This window comes from Vipera berus (assembly GCF_964194415.1).
Source record: "Vipera berus genome assembly, chromosome: 13".
NCBI classification, from domain to species: domain Eukaryota; kingdom Metazoa; phylum Chordata; class Lepidosauria; order Squamata; family Viperidae; genus Vipera; species Vipera berus.
In genome coordinates, this window is record NC_138216.1 from 7,659,673 (window position 1) to 7,682,964 (window position 23,292).

The following is a 23,292-nucleotide window of genomic DNA, read 5'->3' on the forward strand; positions in this document are numbered from 1 at the left end:
GTTGTGGGGACAACAGGAGGAAGGAAGGAGTATTATGTATGTTTGCCACCTTGGCTTATTTCTAAATGGATCAGAAGTTAACTTTTCTGATAGTGAACTTTCTTGCAATGCAACTACAAAAAACAGTTTTAATCACCAAAATCCTAATGTTTGTAGGACACTTGAAAACAGTGGATGTCCCAATTCATTACAGAATCATATAAAAATCCAAATTCTATTAGTAACGCACATCCTATCCACAGTAGACGTGAATCCCAGATCTGCATTTTTGTGATTTCTACAAAAACCAAACGCATCCCACGGCAATGTGAAATATTCAGAAACAAAAAAAAAAATCTTCCATCTGCCTTTATCATCAAGATTAAAAACAAGCATTGTCTGGGCTCATGAGCAATTTTTAGGCGCTTTGCATACCACCTATTATGAACAAAGAAGTATGTCCATTCTTCTTTATCTTTATTTATTTACAGTTTTTTTCCCCCCAGGGCTGATTAAACATAAATGCACCTAAAGCACGAATTACAATTCTTATATTTGACTAGCAGAAATGATAGGAAGTTGAAGAAAGATAAATATGCTAAGATCCTGTAAAGACAAAGGATTAGATTTGTAAGTGTTTCATGGCACATATGTGAAATTAAGTAAATCTGCATACATTTGCCTGGAATAAAAATAGTTGTAATACAAAGAAAGACAATCGAGTATTGTTTATAAATAAGTCCAGGCAGTATCTGAAAATACACTTACTTTCTCCTGCATGACAGCTTATAAAATGCATCTTCTAAGACAGAAAATTTCCCTTCATGGTTTCCATAAACATGAAGATGAAAAGCAATAATATTAAAAATCTGATCAATAAGGCTGTACTGTATTTTATGGATTAAAACTTTGGATCAATCTGAGTAATTCATTCAATATTTTTTAGAGCACACTTGTTATACATCTGGTGCTCACAACAGCTGCCAGCAGCCATAAAGAGATTATAGGCAATCCAAATGCATAAAAAGTCCTAAATATCTGCAATTTTTTTTAATCCAAAACATCAGTTAAACAAAAATGAAACCTACTTCTGTTAGAGCTGTTTGAAGTCATAAAGGGCACTTGTGATATCCTCGGTATAGCTTTTGACAGACTTTAAAGCCAATATTTATAAAATGTTCATTTATGTTTAAATAAAATGTGGCTGAATCTCAAAAGGAGTAGGAGCTGAAATCTACTTGTATAGACCATTCTCCCACCTCTTTTCAAGCAAATGTGGACTGCGAAACAGTCTTTCAACAATAATCCTACGGCAGTTGTGGGTTATATAACTTCCAAAGCCAAGCAAGCAAGGAAAAAAAAACCTGAAAAAAATGAAGCCTGACAAAGTCTGACCAAAAAAAAAAGTTTAGGAATGAATTTATTGAAGATATTAGCCCAATTCTTCTAAAGCAGGGGTAGGCAACTATGGCAACTTTACAGCCAATGGACTTCAACTCCCAGAATTCCTGAACCAGCATGGGAGTTGAAGTCTGCAGGTCAGGTCGTAAAAATGCCATAGTTAGAGTAGTATAGAGCTGGAAGGGACCTTGGAGGTCTTCTAGTCCAGCCCCCCTGCTCAAGTAGGAGAACCTATACCATCTCAAAGTTGCACACCCTTGCTTTAAAACTTGTAAAGGAACCAGGGGAAAAAATAAATCTCCAATGTGGCATCTGGAAGAGTGTTAAGATTTGCAAAATGGCAGACACCGCATCTTGCAGATTTTCACACACGGACCCACACAGGCAGTCACACACACACACACACACACACACACACACACCCTTGTAGACATCTTTACCCAATGCTTCTTGGAGCCAGGCACCAGTCTGAATCCGTAATCGCCTTCTGCAAAAGCCGAAGGAGAAACTGCAGCTCCTCGTATTAAAAAATAAGGGTAGACAGCTTGGCACCCACAAGAAAAACTTGGTGAAGGAGCTTTTTTGGTACCAGGGAACGTTTGGCGACTGGCTGCTGATCACAAAAGGGCACCTGGACAGTCAAATGTCCCCCCCTCCCCCCTGTAAACTGGCCCACCTTAAAGAGATTGTAGGCCCAGGTCACTCCTAAGTTACCACGAATCACGGCACCTTATGAAGCCTGGCCTGAAGCATCGTCACCTCTTGGTTTTGCCTTGAGCAGCGGCCTCCGTCAAAGGCAGATGGATGAACTCGTAAAGCTGCTTAGCGTTGGCAGCGTTGCCCAGAAGCTCTGCCAACTTCTCCTGAGGGAGAGCGACCAGCTCCGCGACGCTCTTGATGCGATTCATTACGGCCTGGCAGTTCTTGGAATTGATGCCAGGCATTTTGAGCAGGAAGTCTTGAGGACCAGGGTTGTATTTGTCCCGTTCGGGGAGGGTCTCCGAATCGGCCGTGATGGCCAAAGCCGCGTCCGCGTCTGGCTGAGGCCTGCCCTGCTTCAGTTCCTCAAACAGCTCAGCCGTGGCGTGCGGCGAGGGGCACCAGAGGAGCCGGAGGCGCGGGAAGTGAAGCGTCAAGAGGGTGAGTTTGGAGATCACGTCGCTGCTGGAGATCTCTTGGTAGAGAGAAGCCCGTGGGGTGAGAGAAAACGGTTTGCTGGCATCAAACTCAATGAGGAGAACCGGCCGTTTGTAGTAGCGGGACATGGAAACGCACTGAGTGTACAACCTGCCGTTATTGAGCGAGCCGATGAGGTCGCTGGTGCTCTTCCGCTCCACGCAGATGTCGGGGGTGAGAATGTAGTCCCCGACCTCTAACGTCACAGGCTCAATGTCGATGCCCCGCCGATGGATCAAGGAGGGAAGCTCGCTGCGAAACTCACGCATGTCCACCACGATGCTGTGCTGCACGACGGTCTGTTGCTGGCCACCTAAGGCAGTGATGGCGAACCTTTCAGAGACCGAGGGCCCCCGCCCGCTTTGTCCCCACTCTGCCCCCTGCCCCGCCTGCCCGAAGGGCCACCCACCACCTCCACGGCCCGCCGCAGGTTGCCCAAGCGACCCTGCAGCGCCATAGTAGCCACGCCCTCCACCCGCAGCATCATCTGCACGCGACGGGGTGCGAGAGCGGAATCTTGTCCCTGCTGCCTGGCTGCCATGTCCTTGGCTGTGGGCGACTCTCCTCTGGGGGGGGCTGCTGGCGAGGAGGGGGCCATGGGGGGAAGTGGGGCTGGGGCAATGGCACGGGTGCCTACAGAGAGGGCTCTGAGTGCCACCTCCCGGCATGTGTGCCATAGGAAGGATGTAAGGGCAAACCATTTCTGAAAGACCTGGCCAAGAAAATGGCAGGGATTTGTCTGGGCCAGGGGTAGGCAACCTTGGCTCTTTTACGACTCATGGACTTCAACTCCCAGAATTCCTGAGTCGTAAAAGAGCCAAGGTTGCCTACCCCTGGTCTGGGCAGTCTCTGAAAATCGGACCACGACCGAATGGAAGAAAAACAAATTGGTAGCTCATGTTCTTTTAAGAGTGCCAGCTAGCCAGGGTGACTTCTTCAAACATGGAATTGTCATTTAATCGAACCACATACAAAGCAAAGCTCTTGTAAGCGGTGTGGGACAGCCGCATAACCATTTCATGAGTCAATGTGAATCCGCCCCCCCCAAAGGACAGAGACTGAGATAAGGTCTTAAGAACGGTTGCAGAGAGTCCAAAACAGACCTGCTTTGCGGGTATTGACTGAAACGGTGGCTGCCGTGGAATCTCTTGCTAAATCCAAGTTGGTTTCATCTCGCCCTTCTCTTTCTTCCGGAATTACCATGACAGCTTTCTCTCTGAAACGAAGGAGAGGAAGAGGATGCCTCAGTATTAATTAACTTTTAAGCACTAAAACTGTCCACCTTGTGTGTGTGTGTGTGTGTGTGTGTGTAGTCTACTCCAGAGCCATCAACATGTTTTAATCCTTGACTCAGAGCTGGCCAGAGTTTGTTATAACATAGGTGTCTATAGAAAAGTTTTACTACACAAATATGCACGGCCACTGGCCACTCTGCCTGGAGATGATGGACGGTTTGGCTTGTAACTCACCACTAGCTGAGAAAGAAGGATTAACAAAAATATTTTTAATTTACTAGTAGGACTTGGGACAATTAATACAGGTAGTCCTTGACTTACAAGCATCCATCCATCCATCCATCTATCTATCTATCTACATTTATCTATTTATCTGTCTTCTATCTTCTATCTCATCTGTCTCTATATCTATCTGTATCTATCTTTATCATCTATCTCTGTATCTATCATCTATCTATATCATCCATCTATCTCTGTATGTAACTGTCTATCTGTATCTCTCATCTATCAATATATCTATTATCTCACATGTCTTCCTGCCTGCCTGCCTATCCATCCATCCATCATCTACCTACCTACCTACATTTATCTATTTATCTGTCTTCTCTCTAATGTCTTCTATCTTCTATCTCATCTATCTCTATATCTATCTGTATCTATCTCTATCATCTATCTCATCTGTCTCTATCTCTGTATCTGTCTATCATCTATCTATATCATCCATCTATCTCTGTATGTGTCTATCTGTATCTATCTCATCTATCAATATATCTATTATCTCACGTCGGCCTGCCTGCCTGCTCATGCATGCATGCATGCATGCATGCATCCATCCATCCATCCATCCTCTACCTACCTACCTACCTACCTACCTACATCTATCTATCTATCTATCTATCTATCTATCTATCTATCTATCTATCTATCTATCTATCTATCTATCTATCTATCTAATTTATTTGCTGCCCATCTCTTATCCAATGACTCGTTCTCTTCTTGCCTTACAGGGCACAGCAGCGGTCAGAGCGCTGGGTTAAAGCCGGAGGGGCTCAGATCCCTCTGATGTCTTTTGATGATTTGCCATCCCCTCCACCCAACGTGCCCAAAGAGAGAGAAACCATTTCATGGCCAAGGAGAAAACACCAACGCCTGCTCGCCTCCTACGGCTGCTGCCGATAAAAGGGATGGGAGAGACTTCCAAGAAGACTCCTTCTGTGCTCGTCCTCTGACTTGTTATATGATTCCTCGCTCCCCCTCTCCATCTTTTCACATACGTTGGCTACCGTGGAAACACGGAGAGGAGAATGGCACGGGCCGCCTAGCAACAGAAAGCTCTAGCAGTCTTCTAAATGGGTGGGAATCTTTTGGGGAGTTCTCGCAGATAATGGCACTGATAGGAATTGGCATTATAACTTGGCCAATTTTGGAGGAGGAGGAGGAGGAGGAGGAGGAGGAGGAGGAATTACCAGCTGTCAGCCCTTTGAGGTAGACCACTCTAGGAAACTATATTGATTGCATTGACCTAAAACCTGGCTCTGCAAATTTGCTTGGGGACCTGATAGGGGTATTTTGACACGGCTAGATTGACAGCAGTTCTTCACCTCCCACCTCCAGCCCCCGGCTCCCAGTTCAACCATCTGTTTTTCCACCAATCACATCGGTGCATTTTCTTTGTTTTCTTTTTCCCTTTTCTTTTATCGTTCTATTATTTTACTTTCGCTGTGTTTAAACTTCCTTTTTTTAATTTCTTCGGGGACTTTTTTTTTAAACGGTTGCAAGCTGCCTAAAGTAGCCCCAGGGAGAGAAAGGCGGCAAATAAATTTAATACAGCTCATCCTCGACTTACAGTCACAACTGAGACGGACGTTTCCGTTGCTAATAAGCGAGGCGTTTGTTAAATGAGCTTTGCCCCATTTCGTGACCTTTCCTGCCACAGCTGTTAAGTGAATCTCTGCAGCTGTTAAGCTAGTGATGCGGTTGTCAGGTGGCGGCAAAAAGGGGATCACGTGACCCCGGGACACTGCGTCCGTCCTAAATATGAGTCAGTGGCCAAGCGTCTGAATTTTAATCACGTGATCATGATGGTCATAAGTGTGAAAAACCATCATGCCATTTTTTCCCCCAGTGCTGCTGTAACTTTCAAACGGTCACTAATCGTACTGTAGTAAGACGAGGACCACCTGATATAATAACATCAGCCTATCCCAGGTCTTTGGGAAGGATGCGACAGGTAGACAGAAATGCCAAATCCGGTCTGAACATCTGGCAAGACTGTGTGGACGAGCCCTAATTGTGGTGTGTTGAATCTTTTGGGGCAAATTCTCCCTTTTGGCTCTCTGGAGAGATGTTGTCTCAAGTGATGATCTGAAACGCCAGCCCCGTCCGGCGCTGCTCCAAGTGCCCCACAGCCACACACTATTTTATTTTTTTTATTTTAATTCCATTTGTATCCCGCCCTTCTCCGAAGACTCAGGGCAGCTTACAAGCTTAGCAGTAGCAGTAGTATATGAAATATAAACGCTTTTTACCGAATGAGTTTTTCGAAGGCTTCTTTCTCTTTCCTCAGCGCGGTCAGGTAGCGCTGCTCTTCCGTCGATCCTCCGTAGATCAGGAAGTAAACTCTGCAAGGCAAGACAGAAAGCCTTCTCAAACCCGAAAGACGCTGGCCGGATGGCAAACACGCTCAATCCTGGCTTGCAAAATAAGCCGCAGTGGCTGGGGCACATTCAGGAGGCTAAACTAAACCGTATGTACCACAACACCAGAGTCTACCAAATGAACATCGGGTTAAGGCGAATCCAGCTAACCGGTATCCCGGATGTTTCTTGAGGATTAAAATAAACATACATACATAGGTAAAGGTAAAGGTTTCCCCGCACACGCGTGCTAGTCGTTTCCGACTCTAGGGGCCGGTGCTCATCTCCGTTTCAAAGCCGAAGAGCCAGCGCTTGTCCGAGGATGTCTCCGTGGTCATGTGGCCGGCATGACTAGACGCCAAAGGCGCACGGAGCGCTGTTACCTTCCCACCGGAGTGGTCCCTATTTTTCTACTTGGATTTTTTACGTGCTTTCGAATTGCTAGGTTGGCAGAAGCTGGGACGAGTAACAGGTGCACATACATACATACATACATACATACATACATACATACATACATAAATATGGTCTCAATAGCACCTTCCCAATTCTGCCCAGGTGTGTTATGATCTCCTTGTCTTGGGCCAGCCCAGGGATCTCTTAAGCCTCAGGGGCAAGAAGCTGGTTTTCTGCTTTAATAAGAATTGAGAATCTTTTCATTCATAAGAATTCATTCTGTGGGGTCCTTGGCGCTCTCTAAGCTCGGTTATTTTCTTGCAGACGTTTCATGACCTGACTAGGTAACATCATCAGAGCTGCAGGGAGTGGAGTTTGCCCTTTGTTTATACAATGGTTTGCCCTGTTAATGTTGGTGGGAATATTCTTGGTAGAGTCTTGATGAAGCTGTTCTCTACAGCAGGGGTCCCCAAACCCCGGTCCGTGGCATGCCAGGAACCGGTCCGCACACACAAAGCCCCACCCGTGGAATGCAGGCAGCACACAAAACCACACACTCTCCGGTCCGTGGAAAAACCTCTCCACAGAACCGGTCCCTGGTGCCCAAAAGGTTGGCGACCTCTGCTCTGTAACTACTCTGAGTGCCACTAGTTGGATAATGAAACGTCTGCAAGAAAGCAGCCGAGCTGAGAGAGCACCAAGGACCTCACATTTTTATTTTTGGGGGGGGGGGTCCAAATGAGCCTGGAGCGCAAAAACAGCCAGAACAATCTCTTTCCGCCCTTGCTCCGTTTCACGCCCAATTACCTCAGAGGCTTTCCTGGTCTGCTCGCCTTGTAAATTTCCAGCTGGCGAACAAAAGTCAGCTCCGCATCGTACAAGACGACGTATCTCGGCTCCACCTCGTGCAAGACGGAGGTGAGGGCGTAGGGATCCCCACAGCCGTTTAAAGGATGGATCACAGTCAGGGGCTCCTTTAGGATACCGTAGTAGGCGTCGGAGGAGGAGAGTTCTAACTGGAGATCATCTGACCTTTCCCCGTTGCTCTCCTGGCCACTGCTGAGGCCCTGAGAATCATCTTCCTCGTCTTCCTCTTCCTTCACCTCGATATTTTCCTGCTCCTCTCTGCTCAGCATTTGCGTCAGAGTTAACTCGGCCTTCTTTTTTCTCTTTTTCGGCTCGGCGGCTTCCGTTTTTGCTTTTTTGGCTGGCGGTTCTCGGCCGTTCTTGGCGTGGCCCTTGGCCTCTCTCCTGTTCTTCCGGCAGGCCCCACTAGCTTCCTTATCCAGCCCGAAGGTTTTGTGGTAGAGCTTGGTTAAATAGGCCTCGGCCCCCAGCGTGACGTATTCTTTGAGCTGAGCACACGTCCGGTCATCGCTGGCGCAAACCAGCACTCGCCCTGCAGCCGAAGAGAGAACGAGTTCCCACACTTATTTTTTTTTTATTTTTTATTTTTATTTTAATTCCATTTATATCCCGCCCTTCTCCGAAGACTCAGGGCGGCTTACAAGCTTAGCAGTAGCCTTCATTCTATGTATATGCCTGCTTATTAGGGCTTTCACACACACACCCCCAAGCGGCATTATTACAAAGTCAGCTTAATTGCCCTCCAACAATCTGGGTCCTCATTTTACCTACCTCAGAAGGATGGAAGGCTGAGTCAACCTTGAGCCTGGTGGGACTCGAACCTGCACTAATTGCAGGCAGCTGGTGTTACTTAAGGAGGCATTAGCCCACTGCTCCACCAAGCCTCTCCACTTACGGCTTGAAAGCAAGTCAACCTTCCACCTCATACAGGTAGTCCTCGACCAGAGCTTGTGGGAAGGGGGGGGGAGGCAGACTTTCCATTCCTAATGCCAGGTGTTAAGTGGGCTGGGCCTGATTTTATGACCTTTGCCAAGATTAAGTGAAACACGGCAGTCGATAAGTGTGTCACGCCGTCATTAAGCAAATCCAGCTTCCCCCCCCTCCCGCCCCCCCCCCAACTTTGCTGGTACGGAAGCTGGCTGGGAAGGTCACAAATGGGCATCACGTGACTGATACATGCTGGCTGCCAAGCGACCGAATTTTGATCGCGTGACCAGGAGGACGCTGAAATAGCCAGAAGGGCAAAGACCGGTCATAAGCACACTTTTTTTTCGGTGCCGCTGTGACTTTGAACGGTCGCAAAATGAATGGTTGTATAAGTCGAGGACCATCTGTGTTTTTAAGCAAAAAAACAACTACAGAGCAGGGGTTCCCCAACTCCCGGTCCAGGGACCGGGACCGGACCGCAGCATGCCAAAAAACGGTCTGCACAAACAAGCAAAACCCCATCCGGGGGTTGTCCGTGGTCTTGAGTCTTCACAAAATAGTGCCGCTGTCCACATCCCTTAACCAAAGTGCTAGTGTTTGGGGATTCAGACAGCATGAAACAAAAGTTTTATATCTGAAGTTCAACGGAAGAAGTTTCAGGGTGGCGTAAAGGGGTATCCCTCCCTTCCATCCCTTCCTTCCTTGAATAACTAAACTCCTTCCTTCCTTCTAGATATATTCCTTCCTCCCTCCCTCCCTCCCTTCCTCCATCCATACCTTCCTTCCTTGAATGCATATAACTAAACCCCTTCCTTCCTTCCAAATTCCTTCCTTCCTCCCTCCCTTCTTCCTTCCTTGAATGCATATAACTAAACTCCTTCCTTCCTTCCAAATTCCTTCCTTCCTCCCTCCCTTCTTCCTTCCTTGAATGCATATAACTAAACTCCTTCCTTCCTTCTAGCTAAATTCCTTTTTTCCTCCCTCCCTCCCTCCCTCCCTCCCTCCCTTCTTCCTTCCTTGAATGCATATAACTAAACTCCTTCCTTCCTTCTAGCTAAATTCCTTTTTTCCTCCCTCCCTCCCTTCCTCCCTCCCTTCTTCCTTCCTTGAATGCATATAACTAAACCCCTTCCTTCCTTCCAAATTCCTTCCTTCCTCCATCCCTTCTTCCTTCCTTGAATGCATATAACTAAACTCCTTCCTTCCTTCCAAATTCCTTCCTCCCTCCCTCCCTTCTTCCTTCCTTGAATGCATATAACTAAACTCCTTCCTTCCTTCTAGCTAAATTCCTTTTTTCCTCCCTCCCTCCCTCCCTTCTTCCTTCCTTGAATGCATATAACTAAACTCCTTCCTTCCTTCTAGCTAAATTCCTTTTTTCCTCCCTCCCTCCCTCCCTTCTTCCTTCCTTGAATGCATATAACTAAACCCCTTCCTTCCTTCCTTCCAAATTCCTTCCTTCCTCCATCCCTTCTTCCTTCCTTGAATGCATATAACTAAACTCCTTCCTTCCTTCTAGCTAAATTCCTTCTTTCCTCCCTCCCTCCCTCCCTCCCTCCCTTCTTCCTTCCTTGAATGCATATAACTAAACCCCTTCCTTCCTTCCTTCCAAATTCCTCCCTTCCTTCCATTCCTTTCTTCTTTCCATCCATCCATCATAGTTTCCTCCCTCCCTCCTATTCTCCCTGAAAAATGTCTCCCTTTACATGGCTCCGCAACTTTTTTTTAACGATTTCAACAAATTTATGATTTCAGCAAAGTTGATGGTCCAGGCTGCCTGAAAGGATGGTGTCTGTCTGAGGCTGGACCTTAGGAACGGAAGCCTCGACCAGATGACTTTTGAGCTGTTTTCACAGGACTCCCGGGTTATTTTTCAACATCACGTTTTTTTCCCCCCTCGTACCAAAACATCTTTCCACTGAGACCCTATTTGCCAGAGGGAACAGAGTTCTTTCCGAAGGGGTAGAGTGGGGTCTGCTTCAAATTTTAAAAGAGGCCTCTCCCCTTGGGAGTGTGTGTGCACAGGGCAGATGCTCAAATGATGTTCCTGGCTGTCTCACCCTGTCCATCCTGGTCGGGATGTCGGTCCTCACCTGGCCCACCCAGAGCGTCGCTGTTGGCGTTCTCCTTTTCAATCTCCCTCAGCACTTCTCCCAGGGCTTCCCACTTCGGACTGCTTTCCAGGACCAATTCCCGCTTCTGTTCTGAAAAGGAACACAAATGATGATGTCGGATTGATTGTCAGCATCAGCTCAACATCAAATCTTTTTAAAAAATATATATTAAAAAAATCCTGAATGTAAGCTTGATACAGCAGCGCCAGCACAATTTTGGAATTGTATTAAAAATTCCTTGAGTAGTGTGCCCTGTATACTGATTTCCCCCCCCCCTCAAAAATACACCCTAATACAGGTAATCCTCAACTTACGACAACAATTGAGCCCAGGGTTTATGTTGCTAAGTGAGAAATTTATTAACTGAGTTTGCCCCCATTTTTACGATCTTTCTTGCCACGGTCGTTAGCTGAATCACTGCGGCTGTTCAGTTAGTTGAATCTGGCTTCTCCCAGTGACTTTGCTTCGTCAGAAAGTCGCAAAAAGGGGATGACGTGACCCCGGGATGCTGCGACCGTCATAAAGGTGAGTCAGTTGTCAAGCATCTGAACGTAAATCACCTGACCCCGGGGGAATGCTGCAAGGGTTGTAAGTGTGAAAAACGGTCGTAGGTCCCCTTTTCCCCCCCCCACTGTCCTCGTAACTTTGAGCAGTCACTACGTGGACTGCTGTAAGTCGAGGACTACGCTACGTCAGCGAAGAAGGGCGCGGCGGTACCTTTGGCTTCTTTTGCGTCTGTTTTTTCGGAGGCTTTTTTTTTCTTACTCGCGTTCTCTTCCGGCAGGCGGTAGACTCTGCCCCGAGCGTTCAGGAACATCGACGTGCTAGAATCGAGGAAAAGCCAGCCTGGGAGAGGAATGCGAATAAAAGGTCAGATTACAGAGCAGGGGTTCTTGGGAGTAAATGGGAGTCTTCGCCTGACCGATACGATTTTACAACCCTTTTTGTGCTGGTTGTTAAAGCAAATCACCCTGGCCGTTAAGTGAATCCACAGTCGTTAAGTACACCCGCGGTTGGCTAGGGGGCATTTTTGTCAAAAAAAACCCGATGGCGAACTGCAGTTTTCAGCAAAAACGTCATAAATTTTGGTCACGTCATCTCGGAAGGCTGCAAATAATGATTAGGGGATTGGAGGCTAAACCATATAAGGAACGGTTGCTGGAATTGGGAATGTCTAGTTTAATGAAGAGAAGGACGAGGGGGGACAGGATAGCAGCCTTCCAATATCTCAGGGGCTGCCCCAAAGAAGAGGCAGTCAAGCTATTCTCCAAAGCCCCTGAAGGCAGGACAAGAAGCAACGGATGGAAACTAACCAAAGAGAGAAGCAACCTACAATTAAGGAGAAATTTCCTGGCAGTGGGAACAATTAACTAGTGGAGCAACCTGCCTCCAGAAGCTGTGAAGCTGGACAGCCATTTGTCTGAAATGGTATAGGGTTTCCTGCCTGAACAGGGGGTTGGACTAGAAGACCTCCAAGATCCCTTCCAACTTTATTATTATTATTATAAATAGGGTCTGGTTGACAAAATGTAGTCACTTGACTGCGGGGGGGGGGGGGGGGAAGGCAGCCGTCAGAATTTCAGAACTGGGCTGTAAGCACAGGTAGTCCTCGACTTACAACAGTTCGGTTAGTGACCATTCAAAGTTATAACAGCACTGGGGAAAAAGTGACTTATGACCATTTTTCACGCTTACGACCGTTGCAGCATCCCCGGGGTCAGGTGATCAGAATTTGGACGCTTGGCAAGTAGTTCATACTTATGACCGTTGCTGTGTTCCAAGATCATCTGATCCCCTTTGGCAACCTTCTGACAAGCAAAGTCAATGGGGGGGGGGAACCCAGATTCATTTAACAACCGTGTTACTAATTTAACAACTGTAATGATTCATTTAAGAACTGTGGCAAGAAAAATGGGGCAAAACTGACTTAATAAACGTTTCACTGAGCAACATACATTTCGGGCTCAATTGAGGCCATAGGTCGAGGACCCTCTGTACCTTTCTTTTGGGGGGTGGGTGGGGTGTTTTCACTATAACTTCAAATGGCTGCTAAGCGACTAGTCGTAAGTCGAGGAGCCCCTGTAGCTTCAAAGGGAAATGTGTTGCTGCAGGAGAAAGAGAGAAGAGAGAAGCCTCTTCTTATGCTTTTTAAAGACTTTTGATTTCCACGGTTTAATCTCCCATTGATTTAGAGAAGTAAAAAAAAATGTCGAGTCACGGATGGTCCAGCCCCCCCCCTCCAGAATTCAAAAAGGGGCGTTCAAAAATTTCCTGGAAGTGACCCATTTTTGAAATACGTCCTGTTCCAAGGTCAAAAGACTCAGAACAAACCTATTTCAGGGGAAGAAAAATTTTATTTTTATTTATTTATTTATTTTAATTCCATTTATATCCCGCCCTTCTCCGAAGACTCAGGGCAGCTTACAAGCTTAGCAGTAGCCTTCATTCTATGTATATGCCTGCTTATTAGGGCTTTCACACACACCCCAAGCAGCATTATTACAAAGTCAGCTTAATTGCCCCCAACAATCTGGCTCCTCATTTTACCTACCTCGGAAGGATGGAAGGCTGAGTCAACCTTGAGCCTGGTGGGACTCGAACCTGCACTAATTGCAGGCAGCTGGTGTTACTTAAGGAGGCATTAGCCCACTGCTCCACCAAGGCTCCTTAATGACAAATAGTCTTGTAAAAAAAATCCAAGTATACCGACAGTAGTGGGTAAAATTGTGGAAAACAATTTGAGAAAAATGTACAGAAGAAATGCCACCTTTGGTTAAGTTTCCACCAATTTTTCTTCTAACTTCTTTATAACTGTAGCCTTGTTCGCTTAATAGTACTATTTTATATCGCTTTCTGGGCAACCGGTCAACTCTTTGCGACCATTACTTTAGTTTTATTACGTTTTATTTACTTTATTTGGCTATAACTTTTCATAGACTACAGTACAGATAATTGGGCAAACTTTGCTGCATTACATTCTTGATTAAATTATCTCCCCATCGATATATAATTTTATGGCACTACTCCAAAAAAAAGAGTGGTGTTATTAGCCATCAAACCTCAAAAATATACTTTTCCCAAAAGGTTTCCACAATTTGGGCCACTACTGTACTTAGCCTCCTAACCGACTTTTTTAAGCTTCTCCTGCTCCAGCATTATTGCAATCATCCACTATTTAGCATACACAGCATAGATGCAGGAACAGGCTTAACGTGACTTCCCACACTTGTCTGAACAAGCAATAGTGGCCTAGTTTGTTCATTCAAAATCCTAGGACATGAGGCATGGCTTATTCGCCAGTGGCGGCATTCCCATCTCACACGAAACCCAAAGGAAATAATTCACACCGGGGCTTAGCTTAATGTGTAAACCCAGCCACAGGTTTGTCGCCATCTAATCAAGGGTTTCGCAAACCTGGCAACTTCAAGGGGGCGTGGCTCTCAATTCCCACAACTAGGAAAAGACCTAGTTCAATCAATCCGGATCTAATCCAATCCATATTGAGCCTTCAGATTTTGCTTTGGAACAAAGATTCTACAAAGCCAACCAATTGCCGTAAAAGGTGTGCAGGGTGCATTAATAAAGCGTGCTTATCGCAGGCGTGTAATAAGCCAGGAAATTCATTCTGAGCCCTAACACGTGCAGGACTATGACAAAACTGATATGTCAACAGAATGAGGGGTTTCAAAAAAAAAAAAAAAGCTATTTTTTTTTTAGCCTAACATACTGGTTTGAGCCAGGCATGCTCTCCTTCGCACAATTCCAGAAAAAAGATTTACCACTTAATTTTGCTTTTGGTGTGAACCTGCCCCAACAGATGGATGGCCTCAGGAACGCTAATAATTTCCATGTGGGACAAATGTCCTGAAATAGCAGAGCTTCCAGATCCTTGCGTTTCCTTTCCTTCTCCCAGGGGCCCTCCTTATATAATGACTAAGGCATCTGATCCGAACGGCACACATTTTCAAGCAACAGCCGTTAAGTAGGAGGCTGAATATATTTCGTGTCCTCCAGCCTTCTGGATAGATGGGAACACTCGGGGACATTTGTGTGCATGTGTTTGTTATTTGGCTTCTACTGTAATTAAAAACTTTGCTTTTTATCACCGGGGGGAGAAGGGAGGGGGGGAAGCGAACTATTCCTGCCAAAATTGAATTTAGGTGGGTCACCGGGACCAGAATTTACTGGTTTATATTATTTACCGGTAAATCTCTGGTCCCGGTATACCGCCCCCAAATTCAATTTCGCATCCATTATCCTGGGACACGTATATTTACCTTCATTTGAACTATTCCTACCTGAATTCTGACCGAAATTTTTTTCCGACATTTTGAGGGACTCCAGAAGGTGAAGGAAAGTGACGCAATCATACTGAGTCAAGTACTGTAGCAACGTGCGAAGGATCTTCAAATCTTGGACCAGAGATTTGGTCTTGGATCCAAGCTGGTGCCAAAGAGGATCTAAATAGTGACGAATCGTCTGGAAGTACAGCATTGGGAATAATGGTGAGTGCCTGATGCAGTGATCTACACTTGATCCAAGTCAGCTGATCTCTTAACAGACTTAGCAATAGCATTTAGACTTATATACCGCTTCATAGCGCTTTACAGCCCTCTCTAAGCGGTTTACAGAGTCAGCCTCTTGCCCTCAACAATCTGGGTCCTCATTTGACTGACCTCAGAAGGATGGAAGGCTGAGTCAACCTTGAGCTGCTCAGGATCGAACTCTTGGCAGTGGGCAGAGTTTGCCTGCAATACGGCATTCTAATGCAGTATTTAGTATTTAGATCCTGCAAACCTTTAAAAAGAATCAAGCCATAGATGTGTTTCCATTCTTCAGTGTTGCCCATTCACAGCCACACCCAATTCCATTGAAATTTTAGGGACCTTAGATGAAGGCTGTTTAGCCCAAAATGTGCTTATTAAAAAAAGAAAAAGAAAGAATCCCGATTCCAATGATGTTATGATCCTGGCACACAACCGGCAAATAAAAGAACATTTATTTCATTGTTAACGAGCTTACGATAAGCAAGCCAGGGACTTGGAGAGCTAATAAAACATTCTTTTATATAAAAACACAGTCCAAGTATTAACAGATGTCAGGCCTTCCATTAAAAAAAAGAAAAAGAAAAAAAAGACAGACTTCGCTCCCTAAACTAAACACAGCTGGTTAAGAAACGAGAAAAGTTCAACTGGAGAGTTTTGACTAGGTGCTGCTGAAGCTCATGACATTTCGCAAACCATAAAATAATAATAATAATCATAATCATAATAAAAACCCAGCGGAATTCCTTCCAACAGAAACAGATGCACGATCTGAGGAGGCTTTTGCTAAATTAAGGGAAGGGAAACTGCCATTAATGAATGTAAGATGCACCACATCTTAGGATGGCCAACAATCAACAGAAACCTCACAATTTTTTCCTTCTTATAACACAGCCAAACATTTCATCTGAGCTGATTCTGTCCTGGAATATCCTTCAAACGCCACTGCTAAGCTTGAGAAGCCGAAGGCTCTTCATTCCAGCTCCGCGGACCATTATCTCATTACTAAATGACCGCCCCCCCCAGGCTCAACCACAATGAAGTCCAACTTAGATCCTGCAAATGCAGCACAGAAATATCTGTCGAGTTTCGAAGCAGGGTTTTGCTGGTGCGACAAATATTGCTGCTCAGCTTGCCAAAGAACTTGGGGGGGGGGGGGGAGAAGAGAGGTTTGGAATGCAGACTTCAAAGATTAAGAAGCCAGACCGTGAGACTCAAGGACGTCTCACCAGGTGTCTGGCCAGACCTAGAGATGCTTTCTCATAACAATATTTTCCCACTTGATGGGGCAACGTGACCTGACCCAGAGGGAGGAGGGAGAATTCGATGCTTTTACTCTATGGCCTTGGGAGGGGTCTTGCCAGAGCTGGTTTTCCTTTATCAGTGCCGAAGTGATGTACTCAATAAAGTTTCACATTAAGAGATCGGAATGTCTCGAAGGTGTTTGCTTGGTTGGGTTCGTCAGTCGGAACCTTGACACCATCACTGAACAAGAGTGAATGGGAATCCAACTTTAGAATGCCCATGTCTGAAAGTAGAACATTTCCATTCGAAGTAAGACCCTCCGCTACTCTCAGACTTACGATGCCCGTACAAATCAATACAATCCATGTGGCCAGCTGAGAAGGGGGTACCTTTTCAAACGCCATGCCAATGGCATTTTCTAACGACAGATCCTCCACTTCCAGAGCAGGGTTGCAATGCTTCAGTTCTTTCAGACACGCGTTCAGGATGTCCAATATGGAGCTCTGGATGGCGCGCATGGCTGAAGTCATGGTGATGTGGATTTCCACCACTTCGGGCTTGTGTTGCTCTAAAAAAGAGTGCACCACTGCGTGAAACCTGGGGAAGAGAAAGACAGGAAGATCTCAGCAACAAACTGCACAAATCAAGCCCCATCCTGGTTCCTAGCTATGGACAGTTGATCTGTCAGAGCACGCACAGTCTTATTGCGCTGAGGTAATCTAGCAGTAAATACAGTAAACGGGTTTGTATTAAATGCGCTTTATATTACACATTATCTTCAAATATACACTAGAAATGAAATACATAATACGTGATCTACACAGCAAACTCCAACACACAGCAATTACAGCAGGAAATGAGAAAGACTCCAGCAAGGCCTTCCCTTTTATACTCAAGCTCTTAAAGGGATACAGACACCTGCTGAGTCACTCCTAACTTTGCATCATTCATCTCACATTAGACAAGCTGGTTAAGCTTCTAAATCGTTACCCTGACATGATCTAAATCCTCTGGTTGGAAGGATCTTTTCAATCCCAATGTTGTGATTCAGCGTCAGCCTGTGATACCAGCAGCTGAGTCTTATGATTCTGAAGAGGAGGAGGAGGAGGGGTTTGGAGAGCCTTTGGGGTCAGAGGGAGGCTCTGATGCACTGCAGGACTCTCAGCCTGACCCCTCTCGTCATGTTCCTCATCAGACTCAGCCGTGTGAGCACAAGGTATTGGACGTAGATGATTCACAGCTGGATCTATTCAGGGACGCTAGGAGCAGGAGGCAATCCAGCAGAGCAGAACAGAGAAAGGCAATGAGGCAACTCAGTGAGAGGAGGAGAAGGCAATGAGAAGCCACGCCTTGGGACTGCTGATAAAAGGGGAATGTGTGGGAGGTGCTGGTTGCTGAACTGTTTGAAGATCTTCTGCTAGAGTCCTGGTCTGTTATTCCTGTTTAACTCTTATTTGAACTTTTGGTTTAACTCTTGTTTGAACTTCTGATTTCTTTGTAAATAAATTTGGTTGGGTTTTTCCAGCCTGTTGTCTATAAAAAGGGGTCGTCTCTGACATTCAAACAGGGCCGGTCATAGGCTGGAACAGAACACCCAAAGGCGCTTTTCCAAAAGACAACTGGATTTTCTTTTTTATTTGAAAACGTTTCGCTCCTCATCCAAGAAGCTTCTTTGGTTCTGGATGAGAAGCAAAATGTTTTCAGAGGAAAAAAACAACCACCAAGGAATTCCAGTTGCCTTTTGGAAAAAGCACCTTTGGGAAAACCATGAGCTGGATGTTTGAGAATCTCCATAGAAATTTTCCATCCTTAAGCTACCTTACCTTGGCCAGAGATACAGCTTCCTCACGAAGAGGTTTCGCATGACTCTTTCCACGTGACAAAAGCCGGTGTTAAAAGCCACCGCGTTATCGGTGAAGGCCTTGATGAAACCTTGCTTGTTCTTCTGGCGATAAAGTCGCAAGATGAAAGCTTCTTGGCAAGACTCAATGATCCTGTGGGCTTTGTACACCAGAATTCCTGGCGGGATAACAAGAATAAATTAGAAGCAGGGGTGATGGTGGCGGGGAATCCAGAACAAAACACACAGAGAGGACATAACGTTTTTCAAGACCGGTCAAGAAGTTTTCAAGGGTTTTGCCGATGAAACAGCATAAGATATTTTTAACTATCCTTTGGCACCTTCTCCAGGGAGACAAGAATGGATGCTTTTCATTCCTTCTTCAGGACAACGGTGGACAAGATCGGCTCAAGGAATTCAAAAAAGATGCGGAAGTACTCCCGGATCTTAGAAGTTTCATTCAAATGAAATACCAAAACTTTATGGGATACCTCTACTCAGAAATATGACCCATGGAATGCTACAGGATTTGCTCCCAGATAAAACCTTATAGGATTAAGGAGCAACCACTATGATCAACTAGAACAGGGGTCTTCAAACTTGGCAACTTTAAGACTTGTGGACTTCAGCTCCCAGAATTCATCAGCCGGCTGGCTGAGGAATTCTGGGAGCTGAAGTCCACAAGTCTTAAAGTTGCCAAGTTTGAAGACCCCTGAACTAGAATCTCTAGGAAAAGCCACAAGCCACACAGAAAAGTGTTTCCTTTTCAGAATGCACCTTTAAACAGTTGGGCATCTCAATAAAAAGATCTTAAATCAATGGATCATAAAGATTTCCAGGACTGAACACAGCTATTTTATCCTAATGCTACGGATCAGCCACAAATGCTGCTACTACGGTGTTATGTGATATTTTTATTCCAAGCCTTTCCTCAAAACTGCTCAGCAGTCTCCATTTCCAGTTTTAGCTGTTGGTGTTATAGCAGTCTTCTCCAACCTTGGCTACCTGAACTTCCAGGATTCCCCAGCCAAGCACGGTAAACGTTACAAATGCTGGCTGGGAAATTCTGGGAGTTGCAATCCACACAACCTGACCCACTCGGGTCACAGAGAGTGGGAAACCCTGGCTTACAGAGACAGAAGGTGGCTAGTTTGCGATGATCCTGGAAACCTCATGACTTAATTCCAGCCATGATCTCTAACTAAGCCGCACAGAGTTTTAACGCAGAAAAGAATGCCCTGGGCATGTCTCCATGACTAATCTTGTTAGCTTACGCTGCATTTTTAATAGACCTTCTCCCATGCTGACCTCTACTGGGAATGAACCCTATAAAACAAAGAACATTATTTGAAATTTGCCTTTATGTGAACCCTGAGGAACAATGGACCTACATTTTTCAGTCTAGACTCAAAACTATGCAAGGCATGCCTTGAGGCTGGAATGACACCCAGCTGTAAACCTCTTACCAGTGATAAGATCTGTAGGAATCCTGTCGGTCAGAAAATCTACCACCAGGATTCGGCTAGTGGCAAAAACAACTCCTCCTTGGGTGTAAACTTCATAGCGGCTGCTGCTGGCAATTTCATTTGTAACTCGGCGAGGAAGATAAGCAACATTATCAGTCTTTAACTGGTCGATAAAATATTCCTGGCAAGGGACAAATGATTCAGAGTGAAGATAAGCAACAGTTTACCGTCTTTAACTGGTCACTAAAATATACCTGATAAAGGAAAAATGAGTCAGAGAAAGTCATGAGGGGGGAAAAAAAGGATGCTTTATGAATGCGTTGTCCAATAACATGCCAATAACATTACAGTAGAATCGTGGGCTGGCTAGCTTGGATCACCCATTGGCCTTTTCCAGAATATTTCCTGACCTCCACTTTGAGGATTTGTATTCCTTAGGCTAATTCCTTATTAGAGCAATTATTTAAAAAATGGCTTTTTTTTATTTCTACAAACCTTAAGACTCCCCAAACTCAGGGTCAACTACTAAGCGTAAGTGGGGGATTTTGGCTGCGTCGGAATTGGTTTTCAGCAAATAAGTTTGCTATTAATATATATAGTTGACTATCCAGAACTTAAGGAACAAATCTATCAATCATCTATTCACCTATAAAAAGGTAAAGGTTCCCCCGCACATGCGTGCTAGTCGTTTCCGACTCTAGGGGCCGGTGCTCATCTCCGTTTCAAAGCCGAAGAGCCAGTGCTTGTCCGAGGACATCTCCATGGTCATGTGGCCGGCATGACTAGACGCCAAAGGCGCACGGAATGCTGTTACCTTCCCACCGGAGTGGTCCCTATTTTTCTACTTGCATTTTTATGTGCTTTCGAACTGCTAGGTTGGCAGAAGCTGGGACGAGTAACAGGCGCTCACTCTGTTACGCGGCACTCGGGATTCGACCCGCCAAACTGCCGACCTTCTGATCGACAAGCTCAGCGTCCTAACCCACTGAGCCACCACGTCCCTATAGGTGTGGTGATACTTGTGGCCAATAACATTTTTATCATTCTATAAAAAGGTAAAGGTTCCCCCGCGCATGCGTGCTAGTCGTTTCCGACTCTAGGGGCCGGTGCTCATCTCTGTTTCAAAGCCGAAGAGCCAGTGCTTGTCCGAGGACATCTCCATGGTCATGTGGCCGGCATGACTAGACGCCAAAGGCGCACGGAATGCTGTTACCTTCCCACCGGAGTGGTCCCTATTTTTCTACTTGCATTTTTACGTGCTTTCGAACTGCTAGGTTGGCAGAAGCTGGGACGAGTAACAGGCGCTCACTCTGCTACGCGGCACTCGGGATTCGATCTGCCAAACTGCTGACCATCTGATCGACAAGCTCAGCGTCCTAACCCACTGAGCCACTGTGTCCCTATATATTCACCTATATCTGGACATAATTCCAGGCACATGTAGGAAAAGCAACCCCACTGAAAAAGTGCACTTTACCTCTAAGCAAACATTCATAGATCATGCTATCAAGCTGAATTGTTTCTTTATGGCATCCTTAGGTTGCAATGCTACACAATATCTGTCAAGCAATGGAGCCCATTGAATTAAACAGAGGAGTTATTCCTGAGTAGATATGCGTAGATTTGTAGGCATTTGAATATCATTAGTTGACAGGAGGCATAAAATGTTATATGCTTCTAAATATTTCACAACCTTGATGATGCCTTAAGCTTTGGCGCACTTTTAACGTTTGACTGTACATTTATTTCCTTGAATTGCCTCTGAGTTTAAACTGTATGGGTTGTTTCTAATAAAAAATAATAATAATAAAGTGAATAATTCACTTGTTCTGAGCTCCTTGCAAGAAAGACCAGCTAAAACGGAAAGGGAACTAAGCTTCAGACAGATTACTGCTGCGAACTACTCTCGGAAGGACCCAGGTGGCAGGACAAGGCCAGGCCCACCTCAGGTTGAACCCCTTTCATGTCAGCCCCTCCTCAGGAGCTGGTGGTTAAGTCACCAGACTAGACACCAAAAGGCTGTGAGTTCCAGTCTTGCCTGAGGCAGACAGGCCCACCACGTCCAAAAACCTTGCAAAGAAAACTGCCAGGATGGATGGATGGATGGATGGATGGACAGTCAGCTGGGGCAGAAGTTAAAGCGACAGGCTAGAAACCAGGATTCCTTAGGCACGAATAGTAGCTAGGCGACCTTGGGCCAATAGCTCTCTTCCAGCCTAACGCAACTCACAGGGTTGTTGTTGTGGGGAAAATAGCAGGAGGAAGCAGTCTTAGATATGTTTGCCACCTCAAGATATTGATACAAATAATAAAGACTGGAGAATAGGAGTTCTAGTCCTGCCTTAGGCATGGAAGCCGGCTGGGTGCCTTTGGGCCAATCACCAGGAGACGGTGAGTTCTAGTCCTGCCTTAGGCATGAAAGCCGGCTGGGTGACTTTGGGCCAATCACCTGGAGACGGTGAGTTCTAGTCCCGCCTTAGACCCAAAAGCCAGCTGGGTGACTTTGGGCCAATCACCAGGAGACGGTGAGTTCTAGTCCCGCCTTAGGCATGAAAGCCGGCTGGGTGACTTTGGGCCAATCACCAGGAGACGGTGAGTTCTAGTCCCGCCTTAGGCATGAAAGCTGGCTGGGTGACTTTGAGCCAATCACCAGGAGACATTGAGTTCTAGTCCCGCCTTAGGCATGAAAGCCGGCTGGGTGACTTTGGACCAATCACCAGGAGACGGTGAGTTCTAGTCCCGCCTTAGGCTTGAAGGACAGTTGGGTGACTTTGAGCCAATCACCAGGAGACGGTAAGTTCTAGTCCCGCCTTAGACCCAAAAGCCAGCTGGGTGACTTTGGGCCAATCACCAGGAGACGGTGAGTTCTAGTCCCGCCTTAGGCATGAAAGACAGTTGGGTGACTTTGGGCCAATCACCAGGAGACATTGAGTTCTAGTCCCGCCTTAGCCATAGCAGCCAACTGGGTGACTTTGGGCCAGTCCCTCGCTCTCAGCCCAGCCTACCTCACAGGGTTGTTGTTCTTGTGGGGAAAATAAGAGCCGGGAGCATTGGATACTCTGCTTGGAGTTGTATCAAAATAAAAGCCGGACAGGCCTCTGCCCTCCCTCCTTCCCTCCCTCAATGACCGGCTTGGCCTTCCCACCCTAATTGGGCCAAGGCCGAACTCGGGGCCGGCGTCGTCATCTGGGGGCGCGGCGTTAACCCGGGTTGAGCGTCTCGTGGGAACTCGGCCCGCGTGAGGGTGGCGCCTACCTCCTCCGCAGGGCTGGTGTTCAGCACCAGCACCAGCCGGGTGGGCTCGCAGTAGAGGCGAAGGAAGCGCAGAAGCAGGCGGTCGACGCCCAGCCCGCGGGCGCAGATGACCAGCCCGTCCTGGTGGAAAAGATCCAGGAAGATCTGCGTCTCGTGCTCCAAAGGCGGCCCGGCCGCCATGGCCGGCGGCTGTCACCGGCACCCCCTCTGCGCA

The 23,292-nt window shown here is 46.3% G+C and overlaps 1 protein-coding gene and 1 long non-coding RNA gene across 3 annotated transcripts; one reads left to right on the top strand and one right to left on the bottom strand.

Annotated features, from left to right (window-relative positions):
- Nucleotides 1–439: 439 nt before the first annotated feature.
- On the bottom strand, nt 440–23,282 carry ERCC4 (ERCC excision repair 4, endonuclease catalytic subunit). Of its 2 annotated transcripts, none has more exons than XM_081338226.1 (12): nt 23,079–23,282; nt 19,824–20,004; nt 18,341–18,536; nt 16,907–17,114; nt 15,027–15,207; nt 11,446–11,574; nt 10,708–10,818; nt 7,631–8,222; nt 6,320–6,412; nt 3,660–3,772; nt 2,057–2,869; nt 440–585 (listed from the first exon to the last, which is right to left on the bottom strand). In XM_081338226.1, the coding sequence occupies exons 1-11, from the start codon at nt 23,256–23,258 to the stop codon at nt 2,136–2,138; spliced, it is 2,718 nt and encodes a 905-aa protein (XP_081194352.1). In that variant the 5' UTR covers nt 23,259–23,282; the 3' UTR covers nt 440–585; nt 2,057–2,135. The 2 variants fall into 2 exon arrangements, with proteins under 2 accessions (XP_081194352.1, XP_081194351.1); XM_081338225.1 differs by having other exon boundaries at nt 10,675–10,818.
- On the top strand, nt 11,510–16,423 carry LOC308674054. Its single transcript, XR_014027788.1, has 3 exons — nt 11,510–11,598; nt 15,073–15,233; nt 16,167–16,423. It is a non-coding gene; the product is annotated as an uncharacterized lncRNA (long non-coding RNA).
- Nucleotides 23,283–23,292: the final 10 nt, after the last annotated feature.

What these genes read in the sequence shown, in the direction of transcription:
- ERCC4 (XM_081338225.1), bottom strand. Translation starts at nt 23,258, where the DNA reads ATGGCGGCCGGGCCGCCTTTGGAGCACGAGACGCAGATCTTCCTGGAT. An exon ending in ACACCAGCCCTGCGGAGGAG is followed by an intron (nt 20,005 to 23,078) that starts GTAGGCGCCACC and finishes GTCCCTTGCCAG; the next exon opens with GAATATTTTATCGACCAGTT. An exon ending in TCCCGACCAGGATGGACAGG is followed by an intron (nt 8,223 to 10,674) that starts GTGAGACAGCCA and finishes CTTCGGCTGCAG; the next exon opens with GGCGAGTGCTGGTTTGCGCC.